At 37.2% G+C, this 15,488-nt stretch overlaps 1 protein-coding gene across 1 annotated transcript in view; it reads left to right on the top strand.

Annotated features, from left to right (window-relative positions):
• Positions 1 to 15,488, top strand: part of TMEFF2 (transmembrane protein with EGF like and two follistatin like domains 2) — a 247,576-nt gene that overhangs the window by 229,556 nt on the left and 2,532 nt on the right. Inside the window, exons 8-9 of the mRNA XM_082467248.1 lie at positions 12,059 to 12,182; positions 14,063 to 14,221. Coding sequence (XP_082323374.1) covers positions 12,059 to 12,182; positions 14,063 to 14,221 — 283 coding nt within the window. The remainder of the gene's footprint in view (positions 1 to 12,058; positions 12,183 to 14,062; positions 14,222 to 15,488) is intronic.

Here is a 15,488-nt window from a genome sequence, read left to right as displayed (position 1 = left end):
ATTAAAAAGATTTGTACTTAACCAAGGGATAATGCTTTAATGATGAGAACACTTAATGTTCAAATTTTCTTAATGGAGTACTCTAAATTCCCATCCTTCTTAAACAAAAGATGCTAAACAAACTCCAGCGTTTTCTTAATGAGTCAGAATTCTATAACAGCATCAGTTATTCAAGAATTCTAAAAATGCAGATAGAGATATGGGAGATTATACTCCAGATGTGACCTGGAATTTTGTTGAAAGGTCATTGATGTCAGTTTGCTTCTTGGTCATTTGCTTCTTTCTAATAAAGGTAAAATGCAGCATCATTTGTTGTATGACAAAATAAACAATGTAAGATAACTGCCTTTCTTATAAGATGAATTAATAAATCAAAAATGAATGCAGCCCCTTTTATAAAGTTTCCCTAGCTTCTCAAAAATTCTTCTTTACTGTGGTTATTAGCATCTTTTGACACATCAGCACCTTGAAAACATAATTTCTGTGTTGCATATGCAATGAATCACAGATATTTCAACATATGCTTAAACTAAGGTGATCATATAATTTACCACCTTAACTAGGAAACTTTTGAGAGTGAAAGGAGGCACTATGAATCATTATGCTGGGAAAATAAACATAAACCAAGATTGTACAGGTCACATACTAACTGAAGCCAATCTTTCAGCTCATTTTTATTAATTCCATATGGACTGTTAAAAAGTATATTTTATCAGTGTGAGTGTTTGGTTGCGAAATAGTCACTATATTGGTTTGCTAAGGCTACCATAAAAAATTACCACAAACTGGGTGACTTAAAACAACAGAAATTTATTATCTCACAGTTCTGGAGGGTAAAAGTCTGAAATTAAGGTGTTGACAGGACCACAGTCCCTCCAAATTCTCAAAGAGAGAATCCTCCCTTGCCTCTTCCAGCTCTGGTGGCTCCTACATTCCTTGGTTTATAGCAGTGTAGTTCCAATTTCTGCCTCTACCTTCATCTGACCTTCACTGTGTGTCTTCATATGACCTTATAAGAACACCAGTCATTGGATTTAGGGCCCTCTCTAATCCAGTATGAGAGCATCTGAACTAATTATTTCCCAGTCTGAGGTTCCAGACAGATGTGAGTTTTTGGAGGACATTATTCAACCCAATGTGGTAACCAATAAAATATTTGGTTAATGTTTTACAAATAATCATTAGATAAAGATTTTACTGACGATAAAAAAATGTATAATACTGAACATAAAAAAGACTTGTTCATTGGTATTCTCATGCCTCTATAACAGGTTAAACAGAGAGACCACAAGGAAATCTATGATGGATTAGCACATCATCAAAAGTTTTATCTTAGAAAGCAATACCACCTTTAATAACAGTCTTATTCTGCTTAAATACAAAGATACTTGATTCACAGACATGTACTAAATATCATCAAAACAGAATAACTTTCAACACCATGAAACTGTTCCGAGGTTATGCTATGTTCAGAAATTACTTCTTAGGAAAAACTACAAAATTCTGTCTGAGAGGTTGACTCTGTGACTTTTTCAATATCAATTTTATCTAGAATGCTTATTTAAAATGTCAAACCAACTTTCAGAAATACTCATAGCATAATCAGCTGCATTTGTTTCTTAAAATTGTTTCATCTTATCCTTGAATATTAGAAGAGATGGTATACCTTCTAACGCTCTCAATGAGAATCAACTACAGGTACCAACATATGGCAGTACTCCAAATTTGTAAATGAATCTAAATCTACGCTGTAAATTTTCTAACTGTCCTTTTTGGGCCATGACATCATACAGGAGAAATGTGCAAACCCATCAACCCGTCAATTGCCTATACTTGCTCTTTCAAGTCATTTATAGATATCTTTTTTTTATGGTTAGCAACACATTTTTGCCCTCCAGCCTTTTGCCTTTCACTGAATAAGCCTGAAGTGCATAGCAAATATAGCTTTTACCTCTGCATCTAATTCTGTCTCGCTGAATATATACACTCTACTGAGTCGACTACAGTTCTCCACCATATTGCACCTTACCTTGTCAGTTAAGGTAGGGATTGTCTGTCTTTCTAAGTACACATTACTGAAGTGCAGCTGGCTCTTTGATGCAACAACTAAGAGGGACTAATCTTTTGAAAGCCACCACACCAAGGTACAGGCAGTTTCCAAATATATTGCCTATGCCTGTCATACTCATTTATTCATGCTACTTATTGAACACCCACTTATTGCAACTTCTTGTTCTACACCCTAGAAATGTTACAGTAAATAATACAGTCTCTGCCCTAGGAGAAAGCATAATCTATTGCAACGTTTTCTTGTGGGCTCTGCATGGGTAACAGGTGTATAAACTCATTAATCTACTTTAGCAGTCAGGTGGCTTGAATGGCTAGAGCCCCCAGGCCGACTGTCTCCTCTGTTTGCCTAAAACCAAATCTTATCCTTTTCTATGTGTGTGGTAATGTGAAAAGTTTGGAGATGCTATGGTCTAATGCAATGTTTCCCAGAAAGGAGTCTGGTGGAATAGTCCCACAAAATGTTCCTAAAAGGGAGAGGGAAGTTTCCTAGACAAATGAGTTTAGGAACACTCCATAATGTGTGTCCTTTCTAGGCATTTCACAATGCAGGTTAGCCTTTTAAAGACTCTGAAAACAAGCAGTAAAGAGATGCATATAACTGTGTTTAATCCACTCTTACCCAAACTTATTTGACTATAGAACCCCTTTTTCCATGAAGCCTGCTCCAGAAGTAGCACTGCATTGACAGAGCTCCCCTTGGGAAACCCTGGTCTGGAAAGTATGTCCATTGTCCTTAAGGCCCGCAATTTAAAAGAAAGGGTGGCTGTCTTGTCCTTCTCAAGGAACTAAAGAGATGTCCTTCCCCAGCTTCCCTACTCTTGTGCTGTCAACACCTGCTGTTTGTTGTAGTACCATCTCTCCCAGTTGTCACACTGCCACAAATGGTGACTAGGCTTCCATTTATTCCCTCTATTTGTCTTCTTTCCTGCTCCCACTGCTTCTCTTATAACTTTATCTTTTCTACAGACTAGCTGAATGTCTAAAGATACCACCAATGGACCAATGCTCCTTTACTCCCATCTGGAAATTGAACTAATCATAATCCTTGATATAATCTGCACCTTTTCTCAGCGGTATTATTTGTTTCTATATCCAAGAGAAAGCTTCATTTGCTTTCACACAGAGAATTCTTGTTGCTATTCTGGTTAGTTGTCTAACAGAGCCATTAAAGAAGCCTAGAGATTTGTGAGAGCTGGTCTCAGGATACCTGGATTCTGACAACATTTAGAAGTCTCTCGCAGATGCTGGCATTTGTTGCAGGCAGACAGCCTATTCTTTGAGTGTTGTGTTCTCAAAAGGGGCCTAAAATAAAATAAAATAAAATAAAATAAAATAATAAAAATGAAGTGTGGGCTTCCCTGGTGGCACAGTGGTTAAGAATCCACAAATGCAGGGGACACAGGTTCGAGCCCTGGTCCGGGAAGATTCCACATGCCGCGGAGCAACTAAGCCTGTGCGCCACCATAACTGAGCCTGCGCTCTAGAGCCTGCGCGCCACAGCTACTGAAGCACGTGCTCCAAGAGCCCGTGCTCCGCAACAAGAGAAGCCACCACAATGAGAAGCCCATGCACCGCAATGAAGGGTAGCCCCCGCTCGCCACGACTAGAGAAAGCCTGCGAGCAGCAACGAAGACCCAACACAGCCAAAAATAAATAAATAAAATAAATAAATTTATTTTAAAAAAATGAAGTGTATTCTAAAATAAAATGAAGTGTTCAGGCTGACTACCAAGATCAAGGAAGGCTTGATAGCTGAAGGCCCCTGATGACTTCTCATCACATCCAAGGAGGGTGTGGGAATAGCAGCACCGGGCAACCCACTGCTCACACACTCCTGGACACGGAACAGCTGGCTGAGATCCGTCCTTTAAGGGAAGGAGCCGAGATAGACTTGGGACCACGAAGATGGAGCAGTGCCAGCGTAGTAATCAAGGGAAGGAAGCAGGATCCAGGGAACGGGAAAACCTACCATTAGATGGCTAGAGACAGAGAGATGAGAAACGGCTAAGGTGGTGTCAAAAGTATTGTGATCCAAATCATCTGAATGTCGGAATTGCCTGGGGTACTTTTTTAAAAGACCAACTTCAGGTGCCTCAGCTGGTGCTTCTGATTCAGGTGATCAGGACCAACCAAACCCTGGAAATCTATTTTTGACAAGCAGTTAAGGTGTATCGGCGCTAGAACAAGCAACATTACCCTTAAAAGAGGAATTTGAGGATACTAACCCACTCATTAATTTTTTTTTAATTTATTTATTTTATTATTTATTTTTTTAATTTTTGGCTGTGTTGGGTCTACATTGCTGCACCCGGGCTTTTCTCCAGTTGCAGAGAGCGGGGGCTCCTCTTCATTGCCGTGCGCGGGCTGCTCACTGCGGGGGCCTCTCCCCTTGCGGAGCACAGGCTCTAGGCGCGCGGGCTTCAGCAGTTGTGGCTCGTGGGCTCTAGACTCAGGCTCTGTAGTTGTGGCGCACGGGCTTAGCTGCTCCGCGGAATGTGGGATCTTCCCAGACCAGGGCTTGTCTTGTGGTTTAAAAAGTTCTTAGCTGCGTGGTCTGCGTGGTACACTGGAAAGAGCCCTAGTTTTGACCCCAGTTCTGCTTATCGATTGTGTAAATTTCTAAGACAAGTAATCAAACCTATTTGAGCTTCAGTTTCCTCATCTATATAAAATGAGATTTTTATAAATCTACTTTGAAGGGCTATATTAAGGTATACATTTTTGTCATGTTAAGTATTAACACAATGTTAGGCATGTTGTAGATACTCCAGGAATTGTAGATTTATCATCCTGTCTTGAGAATCTGTTTTCTTGGCTGTGTTTAGAAGACAACAACCAAATCATATGGAAACAACCCATAGATATAGTACGTTATGTATAGTACATAGCACAGTGCCAGACACATAGTAGGTACTCAAGAAATGTTCATATAATATATTACCAGTTTTTTGGTCCTATCTACGTTATTAAAATCTTTTAAAATTTCTGCTATGTTTCAGTGACTGCTCCAGCCTAAATCCTCCTCATTCTCTGTTGGCTAAATAATTTCAGAGTCACAGAGGAAAACAAATGTCACCTGAGAAGGTTTATCTTAACTATTTATCCATTGCTGCATACGTAGCCTATAAAGGAGAAAACAGCTTGACTCACATAGCCCAGAAGGCAAAAGTGGACAGGACCTGAACCCTCTGTCACTTGTGTTGTCATTTTCAGCACTGTTACCCAAGAAGCTCACTAAGAAAGGACACCCAGGTTAGCCACTAAGCAAGTAAGTTTGGCCAGAAATGCATAGGTTTAGTTCAAGACAAAAGAAAAAAGGGGAGGGGAGTATACCTGGCATTAAATGGCTTCCCATAATTTTTTCTTTCTCTAAGGTTTACAGTAAACTTTGTCTATGAAGAGCAGCTTGGAAGAGAGCAGGGCTGCTGCAGCAAAAGCTCAGTGGGGAGAGCTGTAGCAAATTGCCCCAGATAAGCTTACGGCAACTCCAGCTCTGGACTCCCGAGAGGCTAATGAACCATGGATCCCTGCCTCTTCCCAAGGCCTGATGTTTACACAGTGTTGTCAAAGACATCTAAAGTTCCATGAAATACTATATTTTTAATAGGTCTTCAAGCATAATCCTCTAAACCTATAGGAGTTACCCACTTGCTGAGAGTTAATAGGCTCTTGACTGAATGGTGAAGTTTGAAAAGGACCATTATAGGCAGAGTGCAGTTTCCCCCAGTTGCCTGTTCTCTTCAGTATTTGGAGGGCTCCGCCATCAGAAGCCAGGCAGGGCATTCCTAAGGCAGGGGACAGAGAAAATGGCTAAAGATCTGCTTATTTTCCTCCTAATGATAAACAACTTCTTCTGTTTTTCTTGGAGGTCTAGAATTTCTGGCTAAATCTGTATGAAACTTGTGATGTCAAATTCTTCAATTTACTAAAATTGTATTTGGATGTCATAAGTTAAAATGGTACATACAAGTTTCTCTTCCAAGGTTTTACAGATTTCTCAGCTTTTATCCATGTAAATATATTACCAGTAGAAACTGAGATAATAAAAGCCCATGCAAGTAATCATCCAGTATTGTTGCATTTCAGTCACTCCAGTCCCCAAATTACTATGTCTATTTCAGATGCTGTTACCTTTTCCAATTTAAATTCAGGCAATTCTTGAATAATGCCATTAAGGTCTTGCCTGAGAATGCAGTAACATAAAAATTAGTTTTCTTCCATTGTATTTTAATTTTATGTCCAATAAGAATATTTATATATGCAAGTGGTGATGTGGATAATCACATTTCACATTTTATATTAGTGCCTGATCAATAGTACAATAAGAAAGAATTTCTCTGCATCCCCATGCATCCTGCTCCCAACCCATACCTCTGCCTAATTAGCAAAGTTCTGGATCCAAATAGTTTCAATTACTCTTCTGAAAAAATAGGATAATGTTCAACTTGCAGAAGAAATGTAGCACTTGAAGGACTTGATCTCTATTTTGAAGGTTTTCTTTTAAAATCTTTAACAGATGAAATAACTAGGAATATTGTGACTGGGCCTCTGCTCTCTACAGAACTTTAGAATTGATCGTGTCCTTAAATGCTTCCACATCCGTTGTGCTAAGCTGTCACTTTCAGCTAGCATTCTCATTTGAGTCTCTGTCCTAGAGGCTTAAAAAAAGAGAGACTCTTCTCATCTACTCATCTGTGCCTTGAAGAAACTATGACAGCAGGTGAGGCTATTATAGAATTTGTTAAGTTGCAAGAACTCATTGCATTACATTCAGAACCCATTCAATAGGAATGCTTTTCTGGTCTTTAAAAAACTTCGATTGCAATTCAAGCTAGATAGGAGGTTTTACTGCCACCTCATATGTTTACACCTGATAAGGACAGGAAATCATAAGAGTTCTATATTTTCTTTGAAACCAACTCTAATCAACAATGGGACCATCATGACTTTACTTCTAAATTCATAATTTGTTTCTGTCCCAGGCACAATATAAATATAATGGAAAGAAAGATAGTTTTTCTTTTTCTAGTTGGTTAAATAAAATTATTTTCAAACTGCTTTAGCAATAGGGCAGTAAGCAGGAGAAGAGTAAAATCAAGTAATCACTGATTACAGTAAAATCAAGTAGTCATCAGTAGAGGACTATCTCAGTGCTGGAGTTTCCTTGTACTGTTATAAACATGAAAAATAGAAGTATTATATAAATACATCAAAAATGCAAATTTCATTTTGCTGAAAAAATGTGGCACATTTTGTGTGCCCACAGGAAAAGAGAGTTGAAAAGATAATAAACCACACTGTACAACTCACATGCATGTACTTGTCAAGATAATTCACGATGTTAAAGCATAATGTTAAAAACTGAAGATCCACAAGCATATTGTTCCCCACAAAGAAGACAATATGTAGTAAAGATCACTTTATGCTAGAATGTCTGAATTACAGACCCAGTAAATATTTACGATATTTTACACTCTTTAAAAAGTAAAATGTCCCCATAATTAAGGCAAAGTGATTTCCTTACCTAAATAATTGTCCTTATTTCTCCACTTCTTTTTCCTAGGATATCAATAATAATATTTTGCAATAAATATTTATTAGTAATTTATTATAAGTAAATATTAATAATAGAAATAAATATTACTCTTAAAATTCAAAGAACCTAGAGATCTGAAATAATCCAATCTACCATACAGTAACACTCTACAACATCTGAGAAATAGTAACACATCTGAGAAATTTTCACACCACCACAAACTCATCACTTCACTATATAACTCATTCCCCCATTGAACAGCTCTGTTTGCTTAAAAATGTGCAGTGGAAATCTGCCCCCCTAAAGCATCCTCTAAATCCTGATGATACCTCTAGTTTAGGATCTTTCCAACTTACTCTAAAATCCTTACACAGAATCAGACTCCTCATGGGGAATCAGAGGCCTAAAGGATTTGTATATATATTCTAAAGAAAGGCCTGATTAAAGCAAGATGGGGCTGTCTCCAGAGAAATATCATCTGACCAGCCCCCAGATGTCCTCCCAGACTGTAATACACCATGGGTAGGATCTGGTCCTTTAGCCTATAGGTGCAGAAATTTGATTTTACAAACCCCAAGAATTCAGTGGGCTGAAGAAAGCTGACTTGTGCCCCCAAAAAGCATGGAAACTCAGAACCAATCAATTCACTCAAATGAAATATATAACTGTCAAATGGATAAGATATCTAGGTGGTACTGTCAAAGCCAGCTACACAGAAGTCCAACTATTTTAAGACTAAAGAGCAGAGCATCAAAACAAGAGAAATGGGTTAACTGAGTATTTAATAGCATCAGACACTAATAATCTAGTGCATCCATCTTTGCAACTGGGAACTCTGGGTTTGCTAGTTCAAGTTGGCTTCTGAGGGCACAGCATCCCAGAGGGCACTTGAATAGATGACACAGCATGACATTCAGATGTTTCTTTTGCCAAACTCTAACCCTCATCCAAAGGGAAACATCCTTTCTTCAGATATAAGGATAATTTTAGTCAAATTTTACAGTCATATTTCTGCTTCAGTCGATAATGTGTTGCTTTGATAGATTAATTCTCTGAACGACATCTTGTTTCCAACTTTTGGGGAAGAAAGCAGGGGTAATGACAAATACACGTGTACACACACACCACACTCTGGGTTATATTGATTTAAATATCTGAACTGCTATGCCTGGCTCTGCCCACTTTCTATTCCACTTATCTTACTTGGCTTGTGATTAAAGCAAGGTCTTGCTATTCGCCATTTCCTCTGTCTCTTCAGCTTGCTGTGTCTCTTTCCCTGAAAGCACCAGGATAGAAACAATATATGTAGCTGTGCTTTACAGCAGCCCACTTCTATAGCTCTTGACTGGAATGTTGACTAGCAATGGGCATGCAGCCCTATTAGCTCTGCTGCAAGTAACTCAGATTATACCAGAAGTTGTTTCTTAAAAAAGGCAGGATCTCATTCAGAATAAACAATTTGTAAACATTTAAACAGGAGACTGGACAAGGATTTTAAACAAAGACACGAAGAGTTTCTACCATGATCACTCTCTGTCTCAGAAGAAAGAGCACAACCCTTACATTAAATCTCTTTTTAAATGGAGAACAGAGAAGTTGATGTCTAAATCGTCAACCACCGGAGAAAACGTGCAGACTTCCAAAGTATCATTTTTCTATTATTTTAAACCATTAAATGCTTTTGTTATTGCTTAAATACCTATGCATAAACATCAGGATCACAAATATCCATTATGGTCCATACACATATTTGGTTTGTATATTATATTTCTGTGTGTCTACTCTTCGTAATATACTCAGATCTCATTTCTGAAACATGTCTATTGCATTACTAGAAGTGGTTATATATTCAGGTTTTCAATCAACTGGTTTACTTGCTTGGATTGACTATAAATTTGTTGACATATATTGATGATTCCTCATTTTCTTGCCCAGGGTTCATTTCTTCTACTCATTTATTTTCAATCTCTCTAACTTTCTTATTTGACAGTATCCTACGAGCAGCATAACAGAGCACTCCAAGTTCATAAGGAATGGTGTAAACTAATTAGCAGATTTTATGATGGAAACTATTCCCCTCCCACATGATCATCCTGTCTGGATAATGAACTTTGTGAAAATATCCAGCTCTTACTACACTAAGGCAACAGTCTCACTCAAACAAGCTCCTATTTTGCCCTTGGACTCAGTTCCTAATTGTGGACATGGTACAGATTCAGAAACAAAAACAGTATGGGGTGAGGGACAGAGTTAAAAATAAAATAGCCTTAAAAAATGGATTTTGAGTTAAGAAAATTCTTGATCTTCTTTTGCAACTGACAGAAAGAAGAATAGCCCTAATAAGATGTGTTTGAAAAATACTATGACTGAAATCACAGTGTATAAGTGAAAGTAGGGAAGTTACAGAAAATTCCCCTACATGCAGGTGTGCAGAAGCACTGAAGGGTTACTAACGAACACTAAATAGAAGTGTTGAATAGTTTGTTATAGGGAGAAGATCCAGAAATAAGAGTGAAAATCAGTGCTGGTTCATTACATCAGCAGTGAGGCTGGCAAACCCCACTGCTAAAGTCATCTTTCAACAGCAGGTGCGTGGTTTGTCCACTCTGGCTTGTAGCCCCCCAGCCAAGGCACAGAATGAGCCCAGTCTTCATGGATTCATGAATGACCACAAGCCCTCTCAAGATGTATCTAAATACTGCAGTCGTTCTGCTTCTATTTTGGTCACATACTCCATATTGGAAACTTTACCCCACACTATCCATTTCAGTTTTGGTGTGTTTGCTTACTGCAAGCAGTATTTCTTACTGAAAACACCGTAGTAGCTTGGAAGAATGGAAGAAACCAAAAGAGAAAGTTCTATACATTCTCAGTCTTTTCTATGGAAGTGGTTCTTTCAGTTTAATAGTAATTATCAAAGTAGAAATATTATAATGCAAACAAAAGATCACCTAAATAGGTAAAAAGACATAGATATAAAACAAATGAATGATTTAAATGCCATCACCAGTCTCTTCAGCATCCTTATGATAAATCCTTTATTAATCTGGGTATATAATTTGAAATATTACCCACCATACCGATGTGCATAAATATCCCTACACAAGAAAGCACTTAACATTTAACAATTTACTTCAAACTTTAATGTTTTTCAGATGACAACCTAGATCTTAAAATATATAGATATTTTATAGCTCTGCTTAAACATAAATAATACATTTGTCTAATTCACTAATACCAAAGGTACATTTTTTTCTCATGATGAATACAGTCATCATCCATGACTGCCAGTAAAAATTATAAGGATGCACTATAATAAAAAAAACTATACCCCTATGTGGAAATGATAGGATATAATCTGTTTCATAAAAATAGTAATTGATTCTCAATCTTCCATCACTGGGAGAACGCATTACTGCTGACCGATTACTGTGGTCTTGAAAAGTATCTTTAGATTGAAGTCAAGAGAGTTATATTTCTCGTGCGTTTAGGGAAGAATTTTAAAGTATATCAGGTCTCAGATTATAGAAGAAACTCAAAAAAGGCAAAACTTTATTAAAATGAACATATAAAGAATCCAAAGACTGCTTAGAGATGGCATTACAAATGAGAAGCAAATGTCTTTAGACTAACAGAGGTCAGAAAAAAATTTAATACCTTTATAGAAACATGAGAAAATAAAACTTGTTAATGACAGAAGAAAGGGTTCATTTTAGAACACAAGTTTTTTTTCTTCACCATAAGTTTAAATTTCACATGACATTGTAACATAGGCCAAATATTATGAATTAGAATACACACTCATAGCATTCAGTATGTACTGTGTTAGTATCTACATAAGTGATTCTGAAATAACATTTGCTCTTTCAATAGCATTATTTAGGCAATAAAAAAATGTATGGGCGCTAGGAAAATTCATGTTCACAGTAGATGAATAAAGCCCGAAAGAATACATTTGTTGAAATTTGCATTTGGTTTTGGAAAACTTCTGTTTAACAATTGAACACGGCCATATTTTAATTTTTAAGCTCTCACATGGAGAGAGTATCAACGTATTGCAGCAATTTACTTTTAGGGACATTATGCTGGGCTTTAAAATTCAAAAAATAGGATATTTCTTCTTGAATTATTTTATGATCAATGTACAGTCTCTACACAAGGAAAATTAAAGCTGTCTGACAACTCATAGAAACATCACTGGCTCTTAAAGATGTAGGAAATTACATAAAAGCATGAAAAGTACTGGGTAATTTTGGAGTTTCATCTCTAAACACAATTGTAAAGACATCTGTCTTTCAATTCTTTCTCCCTCTTTCTTCTGAAGCATGGCCTTTTAATTCTTGCCCTTTTAAATATTTTTGCCTACTGTAGCTTTGCTTCTTAATGTACTGGTTGCTCTAACCAGGCTAAGAAAGTATTTACAGGGGATGTTGCTTTTATCTGTATTCACAGAGAATGCTAACAAATTAGAAGAAAGTGCCAGAGAACACCACATACCTTGCCCAGAACATTACAATGGCTTCTGCATGCACGGGAAGTGCGAACATTCTATCAATATGCAGGAGCCATCTTGCAGGTAATGTTTTCACCCTTTAACTTTTAAATGTATAAAGTAAAAATATAGAAACTAAATTCTGGATGTTTACAGAGAATTGGATGGCATTCTGCCTGAATGGGTGATTAGCAGCCAAACTTTTGTCTCTTTCCTACACACACACACACACACACACACACACACACACACACGCACAAACTAGAAAACAACAAAATGTGTGTACATACCCAAGTACTATGTAACACATCATTATATACACTCTTCTGGTGGAATTTTAAATTGAACCTTGGGCATTACAAGTTCCTTAAAGACACAGCCTCCTCTGGTTTATTCATCACTCTTTCCCATGGACACAGAGCAGTGCTTGGCACAGATCAGGTACTTGATAAATATTTCTCAAACAAATGAATGGATGAGGCCTAAAGATAACACGGTTGCTTTTGGGAGGCTGCCTTTTCCAAAGTCCTTCAGGTCTTCTAATAAATATCATCAATCTTGGTTTTGCTAGGATCCACTATCCGCAAGGCTTGTAGAGTGAGATATTAGCTATACATCCACAGATTCAGACTCAGTTGAGACACAAAGAAATTGCTTGTCTGGATTTAGTTAATAAATACAAATATCTGCTGAATACTCATGGATAGAACATAATTATTTCAGAGACGATAAAGCCAAAGTGAAAAAAACAAACGTATTTTTTATTAAAGGAATATACAAGCGGCAAATGATGAAACAGGTTGCATATTGCTGCTATACACTAAAAGGAGTTTCTCTCTCTTGTTCTGTTCCTTCTCTCCCCTCCCTTCTCCCCCTCCCCTCTCCTTTCCTCTCCCCCTCTTCTTCTTTTTCTTCATCTTCTCCTTCTTCTTTCTTCCTTTCCCTTTCCCTCTCTCTCTCTCTCTTTCTCAAGAACTGCCTTCCTTTCATGTTTTCCTTCATTGAATACACTAGCACTTGCCTTCCAGTAGAGCAGCCAGGAACAGTGAGAAGTTGCACCCGCTGCCCTGTCATCCCCAGCAGAGTCGTCATTATTAAACCTCTCTGATGCAGAGAGGAAAGATCCCAGGACGTAATAATGAGAAATTCAAAGTGAAGTACTAAAATAGTTGCACAAAGTCAATGACAAGTTGATCCCCACTAGTACTGTTTTCATGTGAGTCGTTTCCTCGTTTCCTGGTCAAATGCTAATCCTAACACGCAGATTGTCTACCTGAGCTTTCTGATGAGGGCTGAGCGAGGGAGAGGCAGCCTTCATCCTCAGATGAATAGCGCATGGGCTTGTTTTGCCGAACCAACCATATTGCCTACATCATAATTACTTTTTTCCTACTGAAATTTAATTCTCTACCATAAGCAGACAACTTTATGACCAGTAAATTAAAGAAATAACTCTTGTTGTACCTCTGGCCCTAACACTTTTTAACACTTATTCTAACAGTAGCATAGGGAATGCTTTATCCAAAAATAGATAAGTAGTACTATTTTTTATACTCATGTCATCAGAAACAAGTCTTTTCTCAAGCAATTATGTTGCCTTAGGTTAATTAAAGAGCAAGTTAAATAAAATGTAAAGCTCACCTGAAAAAATATACATAGAAAGAATAATTATTCCTGGGCTTCTCTCATCTCTCTATATTATCACTACAAATTATCTACCAACTCTCCTATCTTCAAACTCATATAAACAAGTATAAAAAGAAACTGCATTATCTTTGAAATAAAAAACACAAAGAGATCTTATTGAAAACAAGTATTTGAAAGGCATATCTACAAAGTACTATTTTTTTAAGAGCAGGAAAGGGAAACAAAAGGCCCTAATTTCACAATGAAGATAAATAGCTGTAGGCCAACTATAAAAATGAGTCCAGCAACTACAGGTAACTGGACACTATTTCTTCCAGGTGTGATGCTGGTTATACTGGACAACACTGTGAAAAAAAGGACTACAGTGTACTATACGTTGTTCCCGGCCCAGTCCGATTTCAGTACGTCTTAATCGCAGCTGTGATTGGAACGATTCAGATTGCCGTCATCTGTGTGGTGGTCCTCTGCATCACAAGGTCAGTAACTGTACTCAGTGGCCACCCACATGAAGGGATATGTCATTCCTCCTTGTCTTAGAGCTCTCTAATTACAAGTCCCTTCATGGACTCTGCAGCCATCCATTCTCTGGAGTCCTATTTCCTCATCATAACAGCATTGGAATAGCCAAATGGAAAGACATTGACTTTCATGCTGGAGTGGTACAAATTTTTTTCCTTATTTTTGTATTACGATGAGGATTATTTATTTTCTAAGGAAAGGTTTTTTTTCCCCTTCTAATGTGTAATACCAATCTTTGTTTAAATATGCTTTTCTCTTTTAGCTATAAAAAGTCAGTCTTCATTCAGACTACTAACAGACTATTTAAATGAGCAGTGTTTCCTGACTTACTTGGATTAGTATGCCAAATGAGATCACAGAATAGATTTTATACAAGGCCTAGAAAAGTATTAAATTATAGCTCTCATTTAGGGCACTTATATTTCCAAGTATAACTCTCACGTATAGTCATTTTTAACATATTTGATATAAACCACAAATACATTTTTATCTTGTTAACAAAATAATTTTTAATCACAAAATTCAAAGAGAATAGTTATAATGAGAATGATTATGTTGTAGTACATGAAAACCTTTGATATATGGAAACACGCAGCAAATTTCACAACAAGCTTTCATATCAAACCCCCAAACAGTCAGACAGTAATTGTTTCCTGGAGAGTTAGGTTGAGAGAAGTACAGAGATCTCATCCAGTTTCAACAGGAAAGAAAACCATGAATAATTAGTAATGTCTGGCATTGGGCTTGGAGTAAAGGAGGGAGGCCAGGTATGGCTTACCTTCATTAGTGTGTAAATTCATGGTAACCAAGAATTAGATTCCAAACCGAATGTATATTATTTATGTCCTGTCTAACCAGAAATGTTACTGAAGATTCTTTGTTCTGATCTGATTTCACTCTGCTTGAGATAAAAGTTCCAAGGAAGTTTTTCAAGGTTTTTGTCAAATTCACAAGGCATTTAGACTTTCAATCATTTGTGCAGCTCTACAGTAAATCAGAATGTTTCCCAAAAAGTTATTTTTAGAAGACAAGAAAATAAAAGAAAGTATCATATCTTTAGAAAATAAAGGCCATAATACATCTCTATATCTGTATTGTTCTATCTTCTTTGAGGACAAGTGTGGCATTTGCTCTTGAAAAAGACAAAATATGGTTCATAGATCCTTCCCTGGCCTAACGGCTTAAGGGAACATCATCGACGGGAGCTCTGTGCTACTCGAAGCC

This window comes from Balaenoptera physalus (assembly GCF_965194825.1).
Source record: "Balaenoptera physalus genome assembly, chromosome: 6".
In the NCBI taxonomy this organism is placed as follows: domain Eukaryota; kingdom Metazoa; phylum Chordata; class Mammalia; order Artiodactyla; family Balaenopteridae; genus Balaenoptera; species Balaenoptera physalus.
This window is presented reverse-complemented; position numbering and strand designations above follow the sequence as displayed.